The sequence below is a fragment of the Alexandromys fortis genome, unplaced genomic scaffold (genome assembly GCF_014885135.2).
Source record: "Alexandromys fortis isolate MF-2015 unplaced genomic scaffold, M_Fortis_MF-2015_v1.1 scaffold_8_1_9099942, whole genome shotgun sequence".
Taxonomy (NCBI): Eukaryota; Metazoa; Chordata; class Mammalia; order Rodentia; family Cricetidae; genus Alexandromys; species Alexandromys fortis.
Window position 1 is genome coordinate 7,055,833 of NW_026067898.1, and position 27,433 is coordinate 7,083,265.

At 45.4% G+C, this 27,433-nt stretch overlaps 1 protein-coding gene across 1 annotated transcript in view; it reads left to right on the forward strand.

Annotated features, from left to right (window-relative positions):
* The window catches only part of Pde11a (phosphodiesterase 11A), a 254,575-nt gene that overhangs the window by 134,183 nt on the left and 92,959 nt on the right, over positions 1-27,433 (forward strand). The window contains exons 8-10 of the mRNA XM_050119857.1: positions 1,562-1,629; positions 2,637-2,729; positions 20,356-20,406. Coding sequence (XP_049975814.1) covers positions 1,562-1,629; positions 2,637-2,729; positions 20,356-20,406 — 212 coding nt within the window. The remainder of the gene's footprint in view (positions 1-1,561; positions 1,630-2,636; positions 2,730-20,355; positions 20,407-27,433) is intronic.

Genomic DNA, 27,433 nt, shown 5'->3' on the forward strand with positions numbered 1-27,433 from the left:
ATAAGGTGATGGATGTATTTGGTACATAGCATACAACCTTGCTTCTCTCTACTACACCCTAAGATTACTGGCTAAGCACAAAGATAGTACTGCCTAACCAAGGACTTAGTGCCCTGGGAGTTGTCGAGGTCAGATTGGGGGGGAGGCAGAGCTTTATGTGTTCCTGGAACTCTTGGTCTTCCTGGCTCTGCAGTCTGAGTGCTGAGCTCACAGGTGTGCGTCATCACCCTCAGTTCAGGTGGCCCTTCCTGCTCACGAGGCAAACACTGGACAACTGAGATACACCTGTAACCCAAGTCTTGCATTTCTGGGGGACGTCTTTCCCGCTGGACTGCTTAGCTTGTACAAACACATTAGTAGGTTATTAAGCATAAAGAATATTCTAGGATCTTAGACGCTAAGCCTGAATACAAATGGGGAATTAGTTTACATCATATATAAAGTTTTAGATATATCCATATTTAAAGGAGAGAAAATGTCCATAGAAGACAAATTGTATGTTAACCGAATAGCGACCTCACATATAATCCTATATTTCAATCTTAATGATAAACGTTGCTATTACTCCAAAGTCCAGCTATAGTTTTCTTCTTATATGCTAAGGACTTTTCATTTAGTTATATGTTGCTGAGAATCTGGTCAGTTCACCAGGGGAAGTTAGGTACTTTAAAAAAATACAGGCTCACTTTAGAATCAGAGTTCTTTTTTTCTTTTTTTTTTTTTTTTCTTTTTTGAGACAGGGTTTCTCCGTGTAGCCCTGACCTTGCTGGAACTCACTTTGTAGACCAGGCTGGCCTCCAACTCAGAGATCCACCTGTCTCTCCTCCTGAGTGCTAGGATTAAAGGCGTGCGCCACCACCGCCCAGCGAATCATAGCTATTTTTTTTTTTTTGCATATTTCTGCTAAATGGAAGCACACTGAGGTTTTCAGTTAGAGCATTGTTGTTTTGTCTTTTTGTTGTTGTTGTTTTTGGAAGTGAAACACCAACACTTCTGGTAGAATGCCAGGAATGTATTTGGAAAGAGGAAGCCCTCATAAACTGAGACTGTTGAGTGTGTGCGCCATTGGTAGCAGGTAGCAGAACTAACTTTGCTTTGATCTATGTGTGTCCCATAATATCATGTTGTATGTCTTGAGTGTGCATGTTGAAAATTTAAGACTTATTTCACATCTTCATAATCCTTTGAGGTAGTTCGTGTTTTAACTCTTTTTGCACAGATGAGGAAGTTCATCACTGATCAAGGTCACACAGTTGGTATTGGAACTAAGGATCTACCTAAATCCAGGTTCCTGATCACTCTGCCACAGTGCCCCTCCCAAACACCAAAGCATGTGGGGGGGTAATTATATATTATATACAGAGATAAATAGATTCAGTGATATATGTAAAACAGTGTGTACATATTCGAATATACTTGCCAACTGCATCACACCTCCAGCGTGGAGGCGGGTTGAATGAGTGTGCTAAAGCTATACATAGAATTAGCTGCGGCCTGTTCTCTCCCAGTGACACAGTGCCCAGTACTCACACTGACCACTGTCTCCACTTTCCCTCAACAGGGGTCGCTCAAGTGCTGAACAGACTCGACGGGAAACCTTTTGATGATGCAGACCAGCGGCTTTTTGAGGTGAGCAAATAGACTTAAAAGCCAAGGGCCAGGACCAAATTGCCAGCCGTTTCCTTGCCCGCATTTGTTAGGGTAAACATTAATCTCTCTAATGTAGTTAAACGGGGTACCAGCAAAGAGGAAGATTTAAAGACTATATAAACACAAGGCAAAATCTGATTGTGCTTCCGCTCATCGGATTAGCTTGTGGCCTTGGATCGCTCTGTCTTAGTCTCATTGCAGAACTGAATCCCCTCCGAGTCTGTCTGATAGTACCACCCCTGTCTTGTTCCCATGTGTCCAGTCATGAGACCCTTAGCCGGCGCTGCCAGGTGTATGTTCCCCGTGTCCTTTAGTCCACAAGGCTCGGTTCCCTGTGTCACAGCAGAAGAGGTCAGCTGTGCTGTGCTTTCTCATGGACTGGGCCGGAGTCCGCCCACCGAGTGCAGCGGTATCCTGCCTCCTGGCATCTTTGTGCTGAAGTCCGCCCACCGAGTGTAGCAGTATCCTGCCTCCTGGCATCTTTGTGCTGAAGTCCGCCCACCGAGTGTAGCAGTATCCTGCCTCCTGGCATCTTTGTGCTAGCCGCTGATTCCAAGTCAGTCTCCTTGCCCTTAGCTCTCTCTGCTTATGGCTTTTTCTTTTTCTTACTTTCTTGGCCAAACTATTTTGTAACCTTGCTATTGAAAGGGGCTGTTCCTGGTTAAATAAAATAGAATAATTAAAACCAGCCTACTGCCCACATAAATTAAGATCACATTTAAACACATCGTGTGGTTCCAAACGTGTGACATTATTTCTTCACGGTGTCACTGAAGTAATGATTTTTTTCCTCGTGTGCAATGTGAACTGTAAAGCTCTTACATGACAATAGTAATTAAGAACTGTAATGCACATTTCCCTGAGGCCCACCTCTGAGCACAATAAAATTATATTTTCAGAACTGTCTCTGGTGGCCCGCGGCTTTCATATTAGATTTTGTCTGTGAGTTATTATGGTTTCTAATTAACAGGCTTTCTGTGTCCTAGGCTTTTGTCATCTTTTGTGGCCTTGGCATCAACAACACAATTATGTACGATCAAGTGAAGAAGTCCTGGGCCAAGCAGTCTGTGGCTCTTGATGTAAGTACAGTATTATGTCCGCAAGCTATGCTAAAAGGCTTTGATTTTATGAAGCGAAAATTTGTCCTATTCATGGGCCTTAATTTTTCTATCTTAAAGACTCTCCTCACTGGATCTTAATTATTTTATGGTCTTGGGTTCAGTTGGGTAACAAGTGGAGACCCTGTCTTGGAAGCTACTGTGGTATCAGGGAGTTTTTGGATCCCCGGGAACCCATCCATACACACCCTACCATTAGATATAGACCTTTACACTTGATTTCTTAAATATAGATAAGTTAAAATACTTTATCACTGCTATAATCCAAACATTTGGGAGGCAGAGGCAAGAAGCTGAGTTGGAGGGCAGTCTGGACTACATAGCCATCCTGTTAAGAGGCTACAATGACTGACTGGATTGAAGTGTGAAGGGCCAGGTGTCCCCAAACGAGAGACTCACAGCCATTGTCTCCTAACACCCCTCCAGCTTCAAGGCCAGTCCCTAGTCACAGTCTTCGAAGGTGAAGCTTCTTTGTGTCCCCAGGGAACGTCTTCACGCTAGCGCCGCCCAGTTACCGTCTGTCCTTACACACAGTGACCAACACTACCAACATTTCTTGCCCCGCTCAGATGATGACAATCTCACCCTTCCAAGAAGTTGACTTCTGTTGCTGATTTTTTTTTCTCTTTTGGCCTTGCCTTCCTGCCAGTCAAGGGCAGCGCTCCCTGTTAGATCCCATCACTGCCACCTTGGTGTCCCTCTGACCCTTAACCAACCTTCATGTCGCTGGGAGCCAAATCTTGGTGACTGTGATTGGTTGACCCTACCCTAGTCCTTTTGGTCTTGATTCTACTTGAATACTTTCCCAAGAAGGCAGTCTGTTTAGTTCTTTTATTTCTTTGTCTCTTATTTTTCATTAGCAACAACAGAGAGGCAAGGCAGCCATCCCTCGGCCGCAGAGCAGACACCACCTTAGAAACCTGTCTTTCCAGGAAGGAAGCGCATGTGGTTCTGGACCTAGGGAGCTCACAGGAGTGTGTGTCTCCTGGAATTCAGAGCACAGCACAGCGCTGTTCTGTCTTTTAAATCATCCTTTCCCCCAAGGGAAAAAGTAAAAATAAAATGCTTATCTCTGAAAGTAGGTGTCTTCCCAGTCATTCCTTATAAGTGGTGTGGGCACTTAAGAACTGACCTTTCCCTTTCCCTCCTTCCTTCCTTCCTCCTTTCCTCTTTCCTTTTTTCCCTCCCTCCCTCCTTTCCTCCTCCCTCCCCCCTTCCTTTCTTCTTTTCTCCCTCCCTTCCTTCCTTCTTCCTTCCTTCTTTTCTTCTTTCTTTCTGAACAGAATGCATGACTTTAATTTATTCTACCCTCCTCAAAAAGCGGCTGACTTCTGTGCATTTAATGCCAGATGCTTTTCTTATTGTGATTTAAAACACCATATCAAATTATGCAAACTCATATATATGTATATAAATTTAAATATATTTTTTTATATATTATTTTGTTATACTGCTCTGGAAAAGTCCTCCTCCCAGACTACTTTGCTTTAAGGATACTTTGAATACCTCTCTTGCTGTGCACTAGTGTTTCCTACAGAAGGAGGCCAATGCCCTCAGCCAAGCCAAAAGCAGGCTAGGTGGGCAACAGCCAACACTCACGTTTGCACACGCCTGGTTCTAATTTGGATTGAGTCCTGATTCCATAGCTGTAGACCTTGGACACTCCAAATATGTTCTTAATTACTTCATATTGGAACTGAGCATTAGAAAGTACATCAACAGTCAAGTAAAGTTACGCGGGGACAGTGTTTAGAAGCAGTATGCAGCTATAGCTGGCATTCTTGGTCCTCCCTACCCATTGGCTCCACATCTGTGTTAGAAAGGTCTTAAAAATTATAACTGTGATAAACAATACACACTCTCCCCCTTGCCATTCTTCCCTAAATAACACAGAGCCACAACTGTCTACTAGCGCTTACATTCCGCCACCTACGGTAAGCGCTGTGCAGATGGCTCGACCTATGTGAGGGGGTACAGCTTATTCACAAGTCCTGCACCCTGGCACCTGGTACTGCGGCGGTGCACCCTGGCACCACTGCACCTGGTACCGCGGCAGGTGCACCCTGGCACCACTGCACCTGGTACTGCGGCAGGTGCACCCTGGCACCACTGCACCTGGTACTGCGGCAGGTGCACCCTGGCACCATTGCTGCTGGTATTTGCACCATTGCATTGTAGGTGCAGTTGTCCCAGAGCACTCCCGCTCCTTCCAGGCATGCCCAGTGCCTGCCACCTGTGCCACCATGCAGAAAGGGACCACCTGGAAATAACAATGGCGAAATACCCAGAGAAAGACTTGGCATGGAAGGGAATCGCTTCCCATTGTCACATGCTGGTAACTTCGGCTCATTTCAGCCACTATCCACCAAAGGGGAAAGAGAGAAACATAAACTGCATAATACTTCCTGCTTTTCTGGCCTTTAAAAATGAAATGACTAATATAGTACCTAGATTTTTGTTTAACAACTGAATTATCAATCCAATTATTTTGGTGACTGCTTTTCTTGAATTTCTCATAATTGAGTTTTAAAAATTCTATTGTTAAAATCCTTTTCCCTAAATATGTAATATTCATACTGCACAGCTCTCAGATGCTCTTAAAGCAGAGTGATGGAACAAAGGAACAACTTGGGAGTCATTTGAACACATTTACTTTTGTTATCTTGATTTCCACTCTGTACAAGCAGCCAAAAGCTCCAGAAACGCTGTGTTTCTTTGGGTTCCTATTTTCCCAGAGCGGGGTCCTAAGAACAAAGGGGAAACTTTCCCTAAAGGTCAGAAAGCAGAATTACAATAGAAGTGTAGATGAGGAATATCAGGTCCTCATCTGGAGCATCAAGAATTGTTCTTTAGGGTGCCCTTCATGGTTATTGCAAATGAAGCCTTACCTGATGCGGGTGAGAATATTTCCAGGAAGTAGAAGTCTGGTTGTTAAGGGAGGCCTCATACAGTTTTACGGTCAGAGCAAGGCGCGGAATGAGGGTCAAGCAGAGTGAGAAGAGGCATGAGCAATCTGCAGCCAGGCGCCATTTAGTGAACTCCCCAAAGCCTCTCCCATCTATTTCCTCCTTCCCAATTTCCACAGCGACCATTCTAAGTAAGGGTTTCATTACCCTTGGCCGGGCAATTGCAACCCCCTTCCTCTCGTTCCTCCTGAGCCATAGCTTGGATTGCCTCACTCACCCCCTCCTGGACCTTAAATCACTCCCCTATTACCTATCAAAATACAAATGTCCTGGCCTCCGGGGCCCTTGAAAAATCTCATACCAAACTACTCTCCTCGGCTCTCATTTCTCTTCTCGGGGAATCGCATGCTACTCATGAGTACCTCATAGTCTGCAGACCAGCCATCTGCTTGTCTCCCGTTTGATTCCTAATGTCCCCCACCTTCATTATTCCCTGTTCCAACTATGCCTCCCCACCCAGAGCTGTCTGTGGTTCAGAGCTTGATTCAAATGTCCCTTTGTCCAGAATGATGTATGTAAATGTCCTTTTGTCCAGTATGATGCCTGTGTGTTTTCCTCTGCCTGAAAAATGTGTTCCCTGAAGTATGTGACTGTGCTCTATCTCTCCCCAACACACACGGCGTTTTCTATGTAATTGGTACTCAGTGAAAACGGATTGAATAAGTGACCGCATTTGTGCTGCCTTCTGCTGCGCTCTTCCAGGACAAGAGTCCGGGGGGGAAACGTTGACTCTTTAAGACTGATGGCAAAGGGAACGGAGTCATTCTTAGTGGAAATCTTGGTGCCCGCAGAGGGGCACAGCACCGCCTCTGTGTTCTCCGTACCACGAGTAAGCTGGTTTTGTGGGGAAGGACGTGGGGACTAGGAATGGAGACCTCTTTCCAGGTATCGTGTCCCATGGGATCCCTTCTTCTTTAAGAATTAAGGAGTCAGCCTGGCTTCCGGAAGCTAGGGAGAAGAGATGAGATCCCAGTGAGGAATCTCCTAAATGCCAAGGAAACTTCCTGTTGTTGGGTGACTGTTGTTGGGACGGCTAGGATGTGACCGGATGCTGTTTTCTTCTTTCTCTCACGCTTGCCCTTCCCACTGAGCCAGTCTTCACCACTCCTGGGCAGAGCTCTCAGTTGGCACGCATCTTCTGATACACCGGGGTACTGGGTGTCTGTAAACTGCCCTCTTTTCTGCAGTGAGGAGCCTGTGGCCAAGAGTGTTTACAACGAACTTCTTTACATATATTTTCTTCCTTCCTCCCCTAAACAGGTTCAGGGCAAGGGAGAAATGGGGCAGAAATGCAGAGCCTGCGTGAGCAGTGCCGTCCTCACCCAACTACCAGGCATCTGAACCACACATCTGTATTCTCTGTTCATCATGAGTTGTTTGCACAAACTCTAGGCAGCTCCATGGCCAGAACTCTCCTGCTAACGGTTTAATTTTCTGATTAGCGCAGCTGCCTAGTTTGTGTGTCAAGTTGACGCTAGACTAGCCAGGACACTGAGCATGAGATCCGGGGAGGTAATGGCCCCAGGTGACCATCAGGGTGCAGTTTCATAGGTTTTCAAAACAGAGTGTGACCCAACTCACAAGCCTTTCGTGTGTCCTGGGGCCTCTGCCAGTCCACTGGTGACCTTTGCGTTCCCTTTGGCCGTCCGCATGAGAAGGAGAGCTAACTGGCAAACACAGGTCCTAAGCACCCAGTAAGGAGGGCAGATCCAGTGTGATCCTTCTGCAGTGAAATGGCGTTCCCCCTCAGCCGGGTGCCACTAAATCGGTCTATGCGGCTGGTTTGCCGTGGTTCTCCAAGTGCTTCCGCCGGACATGGCCCACAGGCTGCGTGCAGTAAGTGGTTGCCAAAGGAATCAAGTAGAAGAAGTACAGGCGACGGGCGGTGGCGGCGCACGGCTTTAATCCCAGCACTCCGGAGGCAGAGGCTGGTGAATCTCTGAGTTTGAGGTCAGCCTGGTCTACTGGGTGAGTCCCAGGACAACCAGAGCTGTTACACCGAGAAGCCCTGTCTCAAAACACCAAAACCAAAACAACAGCAACGACAACGAAAAGTACAGGCAGAGAGTACAATCATGAAGTACAGCGAGAGCCCCCTTCAGCACACACTCTGGGGCAGTGCTCGTGGGCACTGAGAGTAAGTTACTCACAGCGTCTCCTGGGCCCAGCCTCATTCGGGTCTTTACTTTTTGGAACTCCACCAAGAGGAAAGAAAGCAAATTCCTCAGCAGGCAGGGGACTGGGAAAGGATTAATTTTCTGATTAGCGCAGCTGCCTAGACTCGGGGAAAGCAACAGAGAACGAACAGCGCCCTCGTGGGGCTGCTTGAAGAACAGCTCTTTCCTGCCTTTAAACACTGGAAAGCCAGGCGTCCTTTCTCCCCAAGACCACTGCATCTATCTGATAATTGGTAAAAATTCTCAGATTCTAGATTCCGTTTTACAGAGGGTCTCTGTGTTTTCAGTTAGGTGTTGTGGAAACAAGGATACCTATATCAACATTCAGCCTGATATTAATTTTTAAGTAAACTTTATCTTTAGAACTTTTTTTTTACTTTTCATTGTATTTTTAAATGAGCCAGAATTTCTATTTATTCATTTCTTGCATTTGACGTGCTCTTCCGTGACATCCTTGGCCCGAGATTCTTTGCCATACTCCTTAACCGTCCCGTAACGATAACCGACATTTTATATAGCTTCCTCTCCCGATCTGTTTCCTAGTCACCTGGTTTCCTGTTGTCATCAGCAGGTTGATTTGGGGCTCAGCCCAAAGTGCCTCCACCAGCTTGACATGCATAGGCTCATCACAAAATCTCAGGCTGTAAGAGGGCAGAGGCAGGGGCAAGTGTGATTTCTTGTGCTGTCTGATGAGTTTAGGACAGATGTAGGTACCACGTATAGGCCAAGCATCTAATTCAGAGAGCTTTCTCACGACGGAGTTTCAGAGACGATAACTCTCAAGTGACAGGCAACAAGCTACCCAATTCTGAAAGGCCATTCTCGGGAATGCTCCAGAGAAAAGGGAAGTCACAGGTGGAAGTGGTAAGGACTGGGGTGCTCAGCAGTTGGGGGCAACCAAACTCCTCTGCACACCAGGAGAGAGGCAAGCGTGAGGGAGCAAAGGGTGGGTCACAAAAGATGCTTGTGCTGTGTGCAGGGACCTGAACTTGATTCTAATAGTGGAGAATGACCGAGGAGCCTTCAACAGAAGGAGAGTGTGATTCGCTTGGCATTTTAGAGGGATCATCCTGCCATCTACAGAGAGATTAATGTCGGTGCTTTATAAACACAGCCATGTTCCTAACAAAAAGTCGACCGTGTTTTCAATTTATTTCCTGCTGAACGGCATTTGGTGGCTCTCCAAAATCAAATCCATCCTTATAGGATTTGTCCCCGCCGCTGTGGTCTAACAAATGTGCTTCGGGACCGAGGACCGAGTTCCCAAACACAGCAGATGTTTGGAGTAATGAAACACAGTTCCCATGGAAACCTTCGGAAGTAACTCTTACTTGGATACACGTGTTCTGGCGTGTTTGGAATTTTTTCCTTTGGTTGTTTATGTCTCATGTCTTTGGTTTTGTGGCTTGATGTTTCAGGGGCTTGTAAAAGTGCTTCGTTGATTGGATGCCTCTCTTTGCCCCCAGCACTGTGCGATAGACCCATATAGAACGATGGCATAGACCCTTTTCCAAAGCAGCGTGGAGATGATAGTAAGATTCCCACCCCATAAGGGAGCAGATGGAGGCTCAGTAAGGTCCAGAAGCCTGCTGAGATGGGTTTATAGCCCGTATTACTCAGCCAACTACAGGTCCAGATTTGAACTCACATCTCGGTGTCAAGGGCCCCTGTTGTTCATCTGGGGTACAAAGGGTTGTTTGGAGACTGTTTTCTCAGTTGCAGGGCTGCTTTCATCACTGAAACCGTGATGGCCGTGATGGAAGTGGTACACGAAGCATCTTTAAGGTCCTGCTTTGCACAGCAGGGAGTGCACTTCTGAGTGGGAAGACGAGGACAGTGACTACGGATACCGGGAAAGACCCTTTGATTTAAAAGCTCAAAGAGAATGAACCCCTGTGGAAATGCATCCACTTGCTCTTCCTGAGCTTTCTTGAAAAGCATCAGCTTATGAGCAAGGGACCGTTTTGGCAAGTCTAATGCTTTGGGGTTTACCGTGCAGAATCTAGGACTAAGCCAGGTTCTCCATGGTGCTCCAGCAACTCAACCCTAAACGCAGTCCTGTTTAAATCTAATTCCGAGTCTTAATGAGCTGAGTCAGGTTGGGAAAGCAGACAACCTCTGGAGCAGAATCGCCCTGCCTCACCTTGCAGGCTTGCCTTGCCATCATGAGTTTGTGAAGCCCGAGTTTGCTCATCCTGGTAGGAAGCTGGCATTCGCTTTGAGGGCCACATGGAGAATCATGGTAGCGTTTTATACCAGGGCCGAAAGGGCACAATGCTTTCCACAGCTGGTAAACTGTGAGAGGATTCGAGCAAATGAGACCCTGCACAAGACATTGGCACTGCCTGCCTCCCTCCTTCCAACCCCTCACATTACACGAGGCTTCACATGAAGTCTGCACAGTATAGTATGTACTTTACACACTGTTCGTAGTCCACAAACAGCCTCCACATGCATGATGCGGCAGGCACGTTTTAGTTGAATAAAAATAAAAAGTGAATTAGATTAGAAATGGCCCTCAACTCCCCCAGCTCTGGCTCTCAGCACATTGGGAATTGCATCTTTAGACTTCCTTTCTTCCATTGTATAATTTTTCAGCATTGTGACTAAGGATGCCTGAGAAAAACAACTTCAGAACGGGATCATTTTTCTTATCTAGTGGTTTCAGTGCAAGAATGGAAGGCAGGTAGATCACATCTTTGAGGAAGAAGAGAGGGACAGACAGAAAGGGACCATGGACAGCCTGAGAACCCACCCACCTGTGACCTCTTTCTCCCCTCTAGGCCCCCACATCTAAAGTTCCCAGCACCTCCCCAAATTGCACCACCAACTGGTGACCAGGTCTTCAATACCCAAGGATTTTGGGAAAACATTTCATATTCAAACCATAGTGATCAGCCTGGTCCCTCCTTCCCTGATTTGCTCTGGAGGGAAGTTCCAGAAGGCTGCACAAAGCCCAGCATTCCAGGGTTTTCTGCTGTAATCAGCGCAAACACTTTGTCTCTCTAAAATGGTAAATCACTCCGGTTGCCCTTTTGATTTTGCAGGAAACTCTAGGGTGAGATGACATAAAATAGAAATACATATTCAGTATTGGGATATTCAGAAATGTGGTATTAAGTGAAGTCCGACTACTAATACTTCTAGATACAGAAATTTTAGGTTTGGGAAACTTTGGAACATGTTTATGGTTGCTTTAGAAATAGCAATAATCAATCCAACTTTGCTCAATTAGTTCAAGGGAATGCTGTGTTCTCTGCTCTTCATAACAAACAGGAGGAACAAGTAATCGGGGAGTTGATTAGGAAAGCCCTTGTGAGACATTAATAGGTTTAATGACCTTCATGATTAAGGAGAGCGACCTCACCGTGGAGCAGAAACACTGCAGCTGTGGGAACGAGTGCGTTCTTTAAAACACATATAAATCATAGTCCAATGTGCATATGTAGAGAGTCACACTGGATCATGCTAAGGATCAATCACAAAAGCCTCTTTAATTTCAGTGTTAATGGTTGAGATCCTTTGTGACAGACGAGTAGGAACTTAGAGAAATAGAAAAATCATTACCACGCGAAACTTTTTCCAAGAAGATGCTGTCTCCTAATGACATTTACATGATAGAGACAAAGAGATATTTCCTGACAGTTATGTAACAGAGATAAGCCAGCCCTTACCCGTCTCTTATAATATCTTTTTTCATGAGTATTGGAATGTGTTTAATAAATGCAATAATATCTAATAATCAAATGATATATGTTAAATATAAACAATATCTAATATGCATACACTATAATCGCATTTGAAAATCTTATCTACCAAATGCAATCTTTATACTACAGAAAGGAATTAGGAAGTAATAAAAACATCAAGTAAACCACAAGATCCATATAGTAGAATTCACATACTGGTTCATTTGCTATAGTTTTAGGCATAATCCCCAACTCACAATTCCAAGTTGCTATTTGGTTTGCCCATCCTTCATGGTAACCATTTGGACTCATCATCAAGTAGTTCCAACCTGTTCCTTTCAGGGGTTCAAGGGCTACTCTTCCTCTATGGTTGAAGTGAAAGGGACCTGTAGCTTGCTCTGTGTGGTGGTTTTAATAAGAGTGGTCCTATAGGCTCATATAGTTGAATGCTTATTTACCAGGGAATGGCAGTATTGAAAGGGTTCCAGGGTGTGGCCTTGGAGGAGGTATGTCGGTAGGGGTGGATTTGAAGTTTGAAAAGCCCACACAAGCCTCTTGTCTCCTGCTGCCTATGATCAGGATGGAGCACTCAGTTCCTGCTCCAGCACCTGCCAGCAGGCCCCAAGCTCCCCAGCACGATGATCATAGAATCAGTCAGCTCTACTCTAAATCTTTAGGGTGCGTATCCATTCATTAATAGCTTCCTTACACCAGGAGATTGAGGGCAATGGGTACAAGCAATTAATCATCACCTTTGGTCATCAACCAATCCTAGCAAGATGCCCAAAGTGCTTACCACGGAGTTTTATAGAAGAGCACACCATCAACATGTCTTTCTTCGAGCTTCACACGTGACCCTTCTCCCTTAGCCAAAAAGCAGCTGATCCTAAAGTCATCTAGATAACAGATAAATATTTTACTTCTTGGGCTGGAGAGATGGCTCAGAGGTGAAGAGCATTGCCTGCTCTTCCAAAGGTCCTGAGTTCAATTCCCAACAACCACATGATGGCTCACAACCATCTGTAATGGGGTCTGGTGTTCTCTGCTGGCCTGCAGGTGTACACACAGACAGAATATTGTATACATAATAAATAAATAAATATTAAAAAAATTTACTTCTTATCCGAGATCAAGTCATTTTTATTCTGCTTTAAATTCAAAAAGTTCAAACCTATAGATTCTTAAAATATGGCCCATGTTTTGAAGATGATAACCAATCGCATGGTGGAATGTTATCTGAAGTAGTTCTTTGAACATTTCATCCCATGAGTCAACAGGGCAGTTACTGAAATATTTGACAATAGAAACCGATCGCTCTCAATGCAGCTGTTCAGTCACCATGTTTTAAATCCTGTCGTCAACTTCTTTTTTTTTTTCCTTTTTTTTTTTTAAATTCAGGTGTATAGATCTTCACACAGCTAGGTAACATTTCTGTCAGGTCATCCCAAGTAAATTGTCTTCTCGGGAGAGATTGTCGCCTCTCTTAGCTGGAGGATTCCTGCTGATGGCAAGCTTTCTTATTTCAGAGCTCTTCAATAGAAATTATTTGGGCTTTTGCTTCAAATCATCTCAGGAAAAATTCAGTATCCAATTCAAACTTTGCCATCAGAGCCATCAGCCCATGAGTAAATAGTCTTGTACCCCCTTTCAGCGGGAGACAGCCAGTCTGGATTCTCACCGGGCCTTTGCTCCTCCACTCTGTGAAACGGTTCTTCAAGCTTCTGCTGCGGCTTGTTTCTCATCTCAGGAGCAAATGGCTGACCACCCAATTAACACTGAAAACAGCTGAGACAAGAGCTCTGCCCTCAACCAAGTTAGGTGCCTGGAATTGCAAGACAAGCATTTGGCTCAGGTCTTGAACCACATGCGGCAGAGGGCAAAGCTTGACACACTAGTCCCGTTTTCTAGCTCTGCCCATTGCTCTTCTCTTGAAATAGAATTAATTGTTTTTTCCTGCTGTGCAAACTGAACACAAGAGCAGAGCTGTTTTCTTCTGCCTTTCTCGGGCTTGATAATGGCCTTATCTTGCTCCTTCTGTTTTGCTAGGAACTAGTTCAATCCCAAAGTTAATTAAAGCGGTGGGGTTTTGCCAGCTGTGATTTATTTGAGAACTGCAAAGAATGCGTAAGTCAGAGCTCATCAACAAAACCGAGTTACTAGTCTCAACTTCCAAATGCTTTCTAAATTAACAGTGACGCAAAAGATAAATTCATCTGGGGTAGAAATTCCTTGTGAAAGTTTAATGTTGGTTCAAGTGTCCCTGGGATCAGCTGTTTACTTTCCTATGTAAGCTTTAGACAAATTTTATTTAGCTGACAAAGAAATTAACTACTGTTTATATTATGGCCAACCCCTCACAACCTACCAACATTTCTCATAGAGGAAGACAGTGTGGAGATTGTTATTCATTTTGCAATTTGTCTTCCAAACTATTAAGACACATTCAATGAAACTTTTTTACCTGATCAAACATATTATTGTTCAAAATGTCGGCTGCACCCTCTTCTTGCTATGCAATAGAAAGCTTAGGGAACTCCGTAGATTATAAAATTAATACATCCTGAGATTGTAGAAGGGTCCTTTGCTTCTCCAGGAATGCTCAAAAATAAGAAAGTGTGTGCTCTTTTTGTTTTGTTAAATTCAGTTCTTGACTATAGAAATTGACTTCAGTTTTGGTCATTAGCTGTGCCATATATTTTATGCATATATAAAAGAGTGATGGTTTTCTTTTGAAGACTGACTGGGCTAGAAGTAATCGGGAATTGCTTCTGTTCTTTCCCTGCAATTTCTGCCACAGATGGTAGGTTAATAAGGTTATGTAGTTCTATTTATTTTTGAGGATCTTTGAAATGTAACAAAATACCACAGGCAGAATGGCTTAAACACTGGAAATTAATTTTTCCGTATTTCTTGAGTCTTAAGGTCAAGTCAAGAGACACCAGTGGTCTGGTCTCTTTTGTAAACTTTCTCTTGGGCTCATGGGTGCTTGTCTTTTTGGCGTGTCCTTACATGGTCACTCCTCACTCTGTGTGTTGTCTGTGTCCCATGTCTAAGGTCATTTTCTTGCCAGCAAAACCACTCACAGCAGACCGGGTGCACTCACGTGGCCTCATTTTAACCTTCATCACCCCCTCACAATCCTGTCTCCAAATATGGTCACGTTCTGAGAGGGAGGGATTCAGTCTGTGAATTTGGCCAAGTGAGAGACACAATTCAGTTCCTAACAGAAGCATTGTGGAAAATATTCCAGCCTTAAAGCATTTGGTAAACATCCAGATTAAACATCCCAAAGGAAAAGTCCCTGGGAGGTGTGGGGGTGACAGAAAGAAAATGAGTATCTTGGAATTCCACTTAGCTTTGTCCATAGATTCCTTTTAGCCTTGTTGGCTTGGATCAGGGAGAAGTCGTCTTACCACGTGTTACAGGGTAGTCGGTAGATCGGAGCTTCAGATTAATGATGAATCATTTAATATAAATAGACCTCAAACTGTGTAGGAATTCATTGCTGATGCTGTGACTCTCTTACCCATTCTGCTCAGTTTGTGGTCATTCGTGATGTCTGTTCTTATTTCACCAAGGAAATATCACGGACTCAGTCTGCTGCTAAGGGAAACCAGGAGGAATATGGGCGATCGAGGGTCTTTTCTTCTCAGTGTTCTTCTGTTTGAAATGTCAACTCACCAAATACACTGAGTGACAATGAAGTTTCAAGCCTAATCCTAAATGCAGGGTATGAGTTAATGATCAAAACTAGAGCTAATCTTTAATTTCATGGTCTTGTCAATCGGCCTTTTATTGCCATAAGAAATTACCAGAGGAAAACAAAGACTCATGGTTTCATGGTCACATGACCTGAGGCAAGCCTGAGAACACAGATGGTGCAAAGCTGCTCAACTCAAGGCCCCTGAGAAGCAAAGGGAGACAGAGGAGAGATGCGAGGGACAGACTATTACCCTTCCAAAGCATGCCAACATTGGCCTGTTTCTTCTAACCAGGTCCCATCCCGAAGGACCCAACCTTTCACACTGAGCTCTTGAGGGCCATTCCAGAGCCAAACCACGATAATGGTGCCTAAGCTCTGGGTGGGAGGGGGTGGGGACACCGGCAGTTGAGATAAGTGACCGAGAAAGCATCCTCAACTCGAAGGATGCAGAGGGGGAGAAGTGGTTTCTTGAAGTGACTGGAGAGGATCTCACTGTAGACATGACAATCAACCCAATTTCAAAAGCTGATCCCTGCCGGGAAAAATGAGAGGAAGCACCCAGGTGAAGAAGAACTTGGTGTTTTAAAGAGTCAAAAGGAGGTCAGTGGGATTGGAGTAGACAGGAGAGGACAAGGGACATTAAGGGCAGTTTGAAGGGTGCCAATGACCAAATGGTGCAGGACCCACTGGGTCCTTGCATAGGACTGGGTCACCCTGTTAAGCTAAGAACTGTAAGCAATCTGCAGGCAGCATTGGGATTGGTGAGAACCCGATGGTGGGTTTTCATCTGGAGGACGGGACAACCGGATTTTGACTTGTGCAAACTGACTCTACCCGATGGTGACACAGAGACCAGAGTCTTTATCCAAGCTCTGCGGCTCTGATGGACTGAGCTTAGGAAGACATGGAGTTACAGGAGCGGAGATGTCATATTTTTCCTGATGAATTTGGTGTGAGGAAAAGAGCTCAGAGGAAAAAGTCAAAGATAATCCTGAGGTTTCTGGTTTAAATAAATTGCTGGATAGGGTGCTACTTATGGATTCAAGAAAGTCTCTGGGAGAAAAGATTTGTGCAGAATATTCGTTTCCTTTTGCTGCCTTAATGAATTCACTGCAATCCAGTGAATTACAACAATACAAATTTATTATGCTGTAATTCTGGAGGCCATAAGTCTACAAGAGACCTTACAAGGCTAAAGTCGAGATGCAGGAAGGTCTTCGTTCTACTGGAGATGTTAGCAGTCTGTGTCTCCGGCCTTTCTGCCCTGTAGAGCTAGCCTCATTGCTACGGCCCATCTCCTAACCTTCACTGACTGACCAAGCATCACACCACATCACTCTGACTCTTTCTCCCTCCCTTCTGATGCTTGTAAGGATGGTGTGGGTATACTAGGCCCATTTAGTTACTTACCGGTGTTAATTCCTTCTGTGGACACCTCTGTTTGCGATCTACTATAACATGTTCACAGACAACAGAGATGTCTTATGAGATGGACACGGATGTCTTGTGAGTCGGAGTTGGAGAGTCTTGTTCTCTCTAGCATGTGTGGAAAAAAAATCAACATGTGTGTGTTTGAGGCGTGTTAAATTTGAGTTGCCAGTGAGTCAACCCATCAGGAACTCATCATAGTGGTCAATGCGAACAATAGTGGGACATGCAAGGACAGATTCGTGCTTAACAGGCGAGCCGTGGAAAGCGATGGCGTGCCGTGGCGTGGTCGGAAAAGAGAACGGTCGTAGAAAACTGCTGCACTTAGAGTAGGGGAGGAAAGCAGCAGAAGAGCCAGAGACACAGGGTGAGAACTCAATGTCCGGCCAGGGGAGCCCGGGGAGGAGCCTTAAAGAAAAAAGGAAGTGTGAGCCTCTGGGTTTAGTTCTGCCGCACAGGAGCATCTGAGCGTCTGTGGGCGAATCTGTCAATAAAAGATTGGAAGTTCGAGCCAAGGTGTCAGTGCAGTGGCGAAGGTAGCTTTGAGACTGATGGAGGTGGGTGGTGATCGTGATCACAGATGTTGAAGTTCTTCTCCATGACATTAGCAGTATCTGCAGACGCTCTTAAAGCAGAGAGGCAGGGCTGCTGAGAGGGCTCAGGGCATCGAGGCCCTTGCTGCCAAATCCAATAGCCTGAGTTCAATCCCTGTGGTGGTTTGAATGTCACTGGCCCCATAATCTCATAGGGAGTGGCACTATTAGGAGGTGTGGCTTTGTTGGAGTGGGTATGGTTTTCTTGAGGAAGTGTCTCTGTGGGGGACGTGCTTTGAGGTTTCCTATGCTCGGGATACTGCTCAGTGTCTCAGCTGGCTTCCTGTGGCCTGTGTATCACATTGCAGCCACCTCCACATCTGCCTGCACGCCGCCACGCTCCCTGTCATAACGCTAACAGACTGGACCCCCGAAAGTGTAAGCGAGCCACCCCAATTAAAAGTTCTCTTTATAAGATTTACTGTGGTCATGGTGTCTCTTCACAGCAATAAAAACCTAACCAATACCCAAAGTTTATATTATGGAAAGGGAGAACTGACTCCGACAAGTAGTTCCCTTATCTGGACACACGTAACACACATACACACACATAACACACACACATTCACGTGTGAATTTAAAGTTTAAAAGAGATTTAAATGAGTTTGTCATTTTTGGTCACGGCCTTTGTAAGAAGAAGCTGGGAGTAGCAAGACCACCTCTAGTCAGAGTGCCACGCAGAAAAGGGCAGAGAAGCCACTGAACGCTCATTGCTCCACCCTGTGTATGGAGCAAACACAGAAAATCAGTGGAGAGAGAGACCGCCTTGCCCTGCCTAGATGCACCCGAGGGCTGCATGGAAAGCGGCAAGGACACAGAGAAGATGGACAGGGTCTCAGGACTCTGTGCAGGGGTGATTCCCAGATTCACCGAGTATCCCACATTCTTCCCTAACACACACAAGGCCCTGGGTCCAACCCTTAGCACTTGCCATGGTTACTTTTCCAGTGCCGTGAAGAGACATCACGACCAAGGCAGCTTACAGAAGAGTTTAGAGGGGTTTACGCTTGTGGAGGGTTAGAGTCCGTGACCATCGCGGGGGTAGCATGGCAGCTGGCAGGCAGGCTTGGTGCTAATGCAGTAGCTGAGAGCTCATACGTCACACACAGGCACCAGGCAGAAGGAAAGCTCACTGGGAAGGGTTTGGGCTTTTGAAACTTCAAAGCCCACCCAAGTGACACATCTCCTAATCCTTCCAAACCAGTTCACCAGCTGGAGACCAATAAACGTAGGAGCCTATGTTCAAACCAACACAGCACTGAAAAAAAAAATCCTCCTTAATGCAGTCTTGAAGCCCTTTAGAACTAAATAACAAGAAGGGCCTGCAATAACTCTGAAATAGCCCTGGGGAAACTCGGGCTCTCTCTATCTGAGTAACTTGCTCCTCGTCCACTGCTTTTCTGGGGATTGCTAGAGGGACTTGCTACCATCTCCCCGATTTACCATAAAGGCTGGATGCCGCAGAACGAAGTGTGAGAATTCCCTCCTGTTCATCTCCGTGGCACTGGACCCTTTAGGAGAAGGTGGTTGAAAGATTCTTGGAGTCAAAATTGGTAACTCTCAGAGTTCCAGCTCTTGGAGGCCGAGGCAGGAGGATCTTCACAAGTTAGAGGTCAGCCAGGCTAGGTCATGAATTCCAGGAGAGTCTAGAGTGTAATGTGAGATTCTGTGCCAGGAAATCAAAACAAACCAAAAGCACTCTGAGCCCGATTCCTCTGCCACCCTCCGGTTCTGAGTCATGGAACAGGAGATAAGATTTAAAGGCACAAACCAAAAGCTTCTTGATGCTATTATTTGTCAGAATAAATAAAATAAGGAAAATTTAATAGTCCTGAAAATATATCCCAAAGTATTTATTTCCTTAAGTCTCTGTCTTGCCCTATGTACAAAATTAGTTTTGATTTATCATAGACATAAAAACAAGCAAGAAACTTCTGGAAGACAGGAAAACGGGACAAGTTGTATGTGTGTGCACATGCGTGTAAACATACATGTCAGTAACTTTAGTGGTGAGCAAACACTTCTTAGAAAAGATGCATGAATCAATAATCATAAAAATGGACAAGGATGATAAATCAAAATTGAAAACTTCAATTCATTAAAAGAATAACCAGGCACAATGCACACGCCTGTAAGTCTTAGCTGCTGAGAATCTGAGGCAAGAAGAATATTCAGGGCAGTGCAGATAGCCCTCCTCTTAAAAACAAGTAAACAAAAGCATACTGTTACACTATAGACTGAGAAGCAATGTTTATGAATATGTATGCATATATATCATAGACCTTGGTTCTAAAATATACAACAAACCCTATACCTCAATTAAATATAAAAAAGAAACTAATTTTAAGTGAGCGGAGAACCTTAGTCTATAATAGTTATTTGCTTCACTGGTTCAAATAGCTGCAATTTAGTATCATTGATAGGTTTTTTTCTCTTTAAAAATAAAAGAAATGGAGAATGGATTTTAAGGAAAGCCACAAGCTAAAAGCCTGGCTGATCACCATCTAGTGGCGGAGATTAGAATTGCAGTTTTTGGTTTCAGTTTTAGGTTAACAGCCTATTTTAAAGACTTAATATACAAAAAAGAGTTGCAAACACCTTAAGACAATCTACAATAACAATAAATTTAGTTTAAATTAATAAAACAGAACCAAAAGAATAGAATTTTATTGAAAAACCATTGAATCAATGAAAAGTATAATATATGATATTCAGCCAAATATGTATGTTGTAGACTTAACGACTGTTAATAGTATCAACATAAGTTAATTGTGTGCTGGGTAGACATGTACTATTGCACTCAGTTTTCCTAAGAACTCAGGGGACTACAAACCCATCCCAGGTAACACTGTTGCAATAAACATTCGCCGGTAGAAACTCATTTTGTTGCTAATACGCAAACCTTACAGACGATATTTGTCTCACAATCCAACGCTTTTGGGAGGCCCTCCTGAAAGTGAAAGGCGATTGGAAAAGCTAGGGGGAAAGGAGTCATGGTTACTTACTGATGCCCTGTCCTCTTCCGCACCAGGTGCTGTCGTACCACGCCACGTGCTCCAAGGCTGAAGTCGACAAGTTTAAGGTGAGGATGGGAACCGTCGCGCTGTTACACTTAAACTCTGTCTGAATGTGGAGCCGGGTCCAGGGCAGAGAGGCTTGGAGTCCTTCTCTGTGGAGAGGTGGAAGGATTAAACAGCGGAGTCCCTGTGTGGTTTACAGGAGTCTATCCCTTCCCTAAGCTCGCACATATGGGGAGCGGGGCTGATAACTGGGTGAGGATCGGGGCACCTGACTTAGGCAATGGTCTTACTATGCACTTCAAAATTTTAGGGCTTTGTTGTCTTGTCTATCTATGAAACTAATGAAGAAGCGGGCAGCGGTGGCGCAGGCCTCTAATACTAGTACTCAGGAAGCAGACTTCCGTAGTTCAAGGCCAGCCTGATCCACAGCGTGAGTTACAGGGCAGCCAGGACTGCACAGAGAAACCCTGTCTCAGGGGGAAAGAAAAGGAAAAGAAAAGAGAGCCGAAAACAAAGAGATTGAGGTCATAACTAACATTTTCCCCGCTCTTACTGTACACTACAGGCTCTTTTCCTGCGCTCATCCGTCTCAACCTCACAGCCCTGCGAAGGAAGGGCCGTGTACACTGTTTTCCAGATGAGTAAACTGAGGAGGAGGGGGATCCATCTCAGAACTGCAGTTCTTAACCACATGCCCCCCCCACCCCAGGTGACCCCAGTCTGACTCCCATGAGTTTATGAATGAGCCTCAGGTGTCCATTTTTATCTTGGCCACCACGGCTTCCTTGGTGCAGTTCAGAATTCCAGCTTGCCTCCTGCATTCCTACAAACCCTTTTTTAACAACAGCCACAAAATAGGAGGGCTGGGGCATAGCTCAGTGGTATAGTGCTTGCTTAGTATGTTCAACGTCCTAGGTTCAATCCCCAGGACTTTAGGAAGAGCAAAACCACAGGAGTGTTGATTTCTTTTTCTTCCTTAAAAAAACTGGTGTTTGTATTTCTAAATTCTGTTAAAGGTTTTGAGAATGACTAGAAAAGGCTAATGCAACCATAAGAAACACCATATTTGTAATATTAGTCTATGACATTGCTTGCTGCGCTTCTCGGAGCCCCGTTTACACAAAGATCCATTTTATCTTCATAGGGAAAGAACGACACAGAGATCTTTGATCCTGATAGAGTCATATCGGAATGGAATCACACAAACCACTAAAGAGGACAAAGAAAGATCCTGAACACAGGGATAGAATTCTCCCAGGAGGGCAAGCAATGAGTTGTTACAGTAGGCAGATGCTTAAGGAAAAGCGGTGCCCGAGATCATGAGAAGAGGCTGTGCTAGCAAGAAGTAAGGACTGGCCCTGTAGGAAGGAACCTAAACTAGAGCAGTCAGTTAATAGAAGCAAGCATCTTGAAGACTCTGTTAGTTTGTTTTCTGTCTCTGTAACAAAACACCTAAAACTGTCATTTCTAAGCAATAGAGGTTTACTTAACTTATGCTGCAGAGGTTGAGAAACCCAAGGGTATTACTGACATCTGTTCAACATCTGGTGTGTGTGTGTGTGTGTGTGTGTGTGTGTGTGTGTGTGCCTGTGTGTGTGTGGTATGATGTGTGTGTGTGTGATGTGGTGTGGTGTGTGTGCCTATGTGTGTGTGTATGGTGTGTATGTGTGGTGTGGTGTGTGTATGTGTGGTGTGATGTGTGCGTATATGTGCAGTGTGGTGTGTGTGCCTGTGTGTATGTGCAGTGTGGTGTGTGTGTGGTGGGCTTCTTCCTTATCACAACAAGTCAGAGGTCCCCATGGGGAGAGAGAGCGCAGCAGTGCAGAGAGCCGCTCCATAGCCTTGCCTCCCTTTCAGGAAGCCACAGGTCCATCCGTTCCTGAACAAAGGCAGTTCATGACTGTCCATGTCCCAAAGTGCCGCTTGTCAACACCGCTGCATTGATGACAAGTTTCCCACGTGTGGGATTTGGGGGTACATTGAAACCCTGGCATACTGACCAGGATGTGAACTCCACAGCGGGCATTTTTATGTATTCATGGTTCTCTCTCTGCTGCCTCTCACAGTTCTTAGTCCAACATGACAGTCAGTAAGTACTTAGTGAGAATGAATGAATGAATGAATGAATGCAAAGAGCATCCGTATTCTAGATCTCAAGCAGTTAGTCATCAAGAAAATATTAAAAATAGAACATGAAATTATTTTAGATGCCTATTTAAATTTTCTTTAATATTTATAAATTATATATTTTCCATAAAGATATTTAAGACTTATTTTAATAAAATTTAGTTCACATACATCAAAACACCAGATATTACATGATAAATCTGTAAAATTTTTGGTTTTAATCTATAAATTTGAAAAGTTAGACAATAAAGTGAGGTTTCCTTGCCTAGAAAAGTTGTTTATGGCAACACCTAGTTCCTGCTAAAATAATAATATGACACGTTATTCTTTCGTTTTTTTGCTGCCATTCTGATTATTTTTGTTGCCAAAGCAGGGAAGTGACCAGAAAGAAGACAGCAAAGTACATAATAAGCTAAATGTGACTGTAAAAGCCACCCAGAGCCACCTCCCAGAACTACTGCAGGCTCCACAGTCAAGAGCGGACTGCTCTGTGAAGGCTACTAACCTTCTTCCAGGCTTCCTTCTTTGCTTTAGAGCAAGGAGAACTCCATTGTCTTAGAGCACGCTGTACTTTCCTGTTATTGGCTCCTAAACACACTAAAAATATGAAGTATTTAAATTTGAGAACAAAGGGTTATTTGATCTTAAACCTACCAAGATTATTAACGGAACTGATTTATTCCGGATTTTATCCCAAAAGATATTAGCTGGTATCCTATGATACTGTAATTGAGATTTAGTAGATAATTTTAACCAAATGGCTTTTTCCTTGACATATAAAGTAAATAAAACATTATCCTAATTGATAGCTGGTGTCTGCTGTAGCTGTAGCAGGGACATTAAAATGAGTGTGCATAGAAGAGTCCTGTGTATAGTCACGAGACAGTACTGGCAGACACTCCAGACTCAATTGTACACAACCAGCTAAATAACTGAATACACGCTTTATTTTTACCAAGATATACAGACAAGCCACATCGACATCCAAATGTGCTGTGACCTACATTATCTCTGTACCTTTGAAAATACACAGAGTTCTTTTTAAAACCACCGTAGCGATTTATTTGAGTCTGGAATCAGTGTTCTCCACAGACTTCCTGGGTGAAGGGAGGGCTAAGTGCCACTATTCACTTTGTTTGCTGGGATGAGTGTGCGGTGATTCAGAGATGGCCCAGGGTTTGGAAAGAAACTAATTATCTGGTGGTGGAAAACATACGGAGCCCAAATACACACAACACATATGTGACAGACCTCATAGAAGCCCAAGATGTTCCACATCTGGGTAATGTCCCAGACACCAGCAAGATGTGGTTGTTTACACGAGTCTAAGAGCCTGTCTGAATCGAGAGTGTGTTCTGATGGAAGTGGAGTCCACGAGCCTCCTGTCAGCATGAGCGCCGTCTCCCTCGACCAGCCGTGGGCCCATGTGCTCAGTTGAGAGCACGAGGGGATGCCGAGGCCAGACTTTAGGATGGATTCGGCACATTCATGATTCAGGTAGCGCAGGCTCCGGAGTGTCAGCTGCACACACCAGGGACCAGTGGCAGGAAACGTCTCTGCAGACTGCATGGGGGATACTTCCTTCCAGTATGACCATCAAGGGCTAGGAAGGTCAGTGCGGGTGAGGAGGTCGCTTGGTAAGGACAAAGAAGGCATCCCCTGAGGGCCCCAGTAAGAAGTGAGGTGGAGAGTGAGTTCTACACCCTTCATTATTATTAGTTTACAACCATTTGTACACACAGAGGGAGTGGCTGAGGAGGACTGATATGTGAGACAACCTGTAGCAAGTTTAATAACCGTTGATGTTAGGCTAATGCCTTATCCTTCCTAGTACCTGCTGGTTCATCTGGTGGATCCCCCCCATTTCAGAATGCCACGAAGGAGCTGTCTGAGATTTCATTTCTTCTGATTCCCCTTATTTGTCTGAGTGAGAAGACTTTGGAGAGAGATGTGGTGGCCGATGGGAAAGCGGGACCAGACTTTGTCCCAGTTTTGTTCCTGTTGCTGTGACAAAACACCCTGATGGAAGTCACTTAAGGGATAGCAAGTTTATGTCAGCTCACAGTTCCGGCAACAGTTTGTCCCTGTGGTGGAGTCACTGTGGCAGGGTCTGAAGGCAGCTGGTCACGTGCACAGACAGGAGCGGAGAGAGAATGAGTGCACACACGCTTGTGCTCAACTCACTTTCTCAACTCACATAGTTCAGGATCTCCCACCATGGCAATGGTGACACGCACAGTGACTGTCTTCCCACTTCCGTCAGCATATTCAAGATAATCCCCCCCAGCATATCCACAGGCCAGCTTGACCTAGACAGCCCTCACTGAGCCTCTCCTCTCAGCTCGTTCTAGAGTGTTGCTAGTTAACAATTAATTAGAACTGCCCATCACGGAGTTGAAAGCCCAGCCCTGCTCCACAGGTGGATTCTGCTTCTTCAGGAATGTCAGGTCTTGGGCTTCTTTTTCCTGGCTCTGATACCACTCACACCTCAGGAAATGGTTTTGTCTGTAGGGCCCCTCACACACACGAAGATCCCAAACTTCTAGGTCCTAACAAGTTAGCTGCTTTTGGAAATCTGGTCCTGATTATCACGTCGCTAAATTACTTTTAGGGGCTGATTGCCCTGTGCATTAGTGAACGCGCTGAGGGCCAAAGAAGCTTCTCCCTCATAAACACTTAGCGTCCCATGAAAGCCTGTGCAGGTTTTAGTGCCTGTTTACATCTCCTTAGCACTGCGCTAACAGGAAAGACGTGGAGAGATCATGCTGACAATTAGATCTCCTCGAAGACGGCTGCTTTAAGGGCTTCTTCTAGTAACTGAAGACGCCAGCTGCGCTACCATGAGAAAACGAGTTAGCGCACCAATTATAGGCACCTGTGGTTTTATGCACTTTCCTTGGATTCCACTGCAACGGACGGACCTAGTGGTCATCACCATCTACTGCCAGCGTACCCATTAGCGTCAGCCTGTGCACACACTCGCGTTATACGGCCTCCTTCCATCCCGGCTTCCATTGAGAACCGCATGAGTTACAGCAGCTATCAAAATGGAGGCTCGTTTACTGCCCATAACTGCTGCCGTAATTAAAGGCCCGTAACGCAAGGTAGCTGTTAGGGTTTAGACCACCTCTCCATGTTTCAGGTTTTCAGTATGAATGCCCAGGCCACAAATTAATAAATAGCACGGCAAAGTAAACAAAACAAAACCTGAAGAATAGACACTTCTGTAGGACTTACTAAGTGACCAGGTGGTGGCGCACTCCTTTAATCCCAACACGGGAGGCCAAGGCAGGTGGATCTCTGGGAGTGTGAGTTTGAGGCCAGCCTGGCCTGCAGAGCGAGTTCCAGGACAGCCAAGGGTAATACAGTGGAACCCTGTCCGGAAAAATTAAAACCAACCAAACAAACAAACCAAGTGACGAGATGGAGTTTCAAAGGGCATCGTCATCCGCTGGTTTAGGTTTAAGAGGGTCACTTGAGTTCATGCTGTTGGACCAATCTACCCAGGCCTTCAGGAGCAATCAGGAGTGGGAACGCCATGCTCCCTCTGTGGACCCGTGCTGGGAATGTGTTCCCATAATGACTCAGGGAAGCATTCCTGTCCCGAGTTGCCTCCTCCCTGCCATTTTTTTGCCAGTACATTGCAGAAAGAGTGAGGACAGAGCATTCAGCCAAACCAGGCATCTCAGGGCACGCCAAGGAGGGGCAATCAGAGGAGGTCACTCTGGAGGGCTGCCAGGGATAGAGGCCGGCAGCTCGGTGTCCCCCACCAGATCAGCAACATCCACCCACCCCCAGCTCCTCTGCCTCAGACAACTGCTCTTGCAGAGGTTCCTTCGCAACCTGGGCTAACCTGGGACCTCAGTGTCGGAAGGAAGCTGGTTGTTGTCTTGCTCTACGGTCTTATTCCCTGGAATGTCGCTTTCAGAACTGTCCACCCTGGCTTTCCGGTCACCTCATCTTATTTCCGAGGTGCTATATGAGGAGACAGCAGTGTACACAGAACGTTGATGGCGACTTATTTCTAACCTAGACTTTCTCCCCGCACCCTTACTCCTGCCTCTTGAATTTAAGGCATTGTTTTGACTTTCCGCAATATTTATGCCAGGTTTAGTATCCAAGTTTTTCTTTACTGTCAGGGCAAGCGATTGAACTCCCCCTGGAAAATGAACCGCAGGGGAAAGAGCAGCCTCAGCACCGTCCAGGGCAGCCTGCTCACACCGCGGCCGGCAGCTGGCAGCCTGCATGGCTCAGGCCGCAGCCATAAATCTGTGGCTTGCCCGGTGCTTGAGTGTCCAGGTCCCTTTATGAATTGTGTCTTAATCAAACGCCACATCGCAGAAAGAATGGTTGTACTTTGTCACTCTTGAGTTCTGCAGATGCTAGGGATGGGGGGCAGGGGCAGAGGTGTGGGGAGCAGGAGGGCGGCGGGAGGGGTGATGTGCAGTGACAAGGTCTTTAAGGCCAGGCTGGCCTTTCTCAGTGCTGAGCTCAGCGGCTGTGAATTGAGGGCCCTTCAAAGACCCTACCTGACCCAAATTTATCCTGTGATGACCTTGGCCTTCCCTCAGATCGACTGTACAGCCACTCTTTGTCACCTCTTTCCTTTGGAAAACAAAGCAGGGACAACGTTTCCAAGGTTTCCAAGCTTTTCCAGGCTCCCAGCAGCCTCTCTGGCAACTCAGAACCACTTCTGAGCCCAGTTCCAGGGAGCTCTGATGCCTCTGTCTCCTCAGACGTCTGTGCTCATGTGCACCTAACCACAAAACATAGAGATGCATGTTGGAATATAATTTTAGGAGGTTTACATAGGGTATGGAAGGCTTCCCCCACCTCCTCTCTGCAATTTAGTTCACTTCTCCCCTGCTGGTCCACAGAGTCAGGCCTAGAGGGCAGTTTGTGTTGTTTTGAGAGGATTAGAAAGCCAGCATTGCGGAGTGCAGAAGGTCCAGTGGAGGCCAG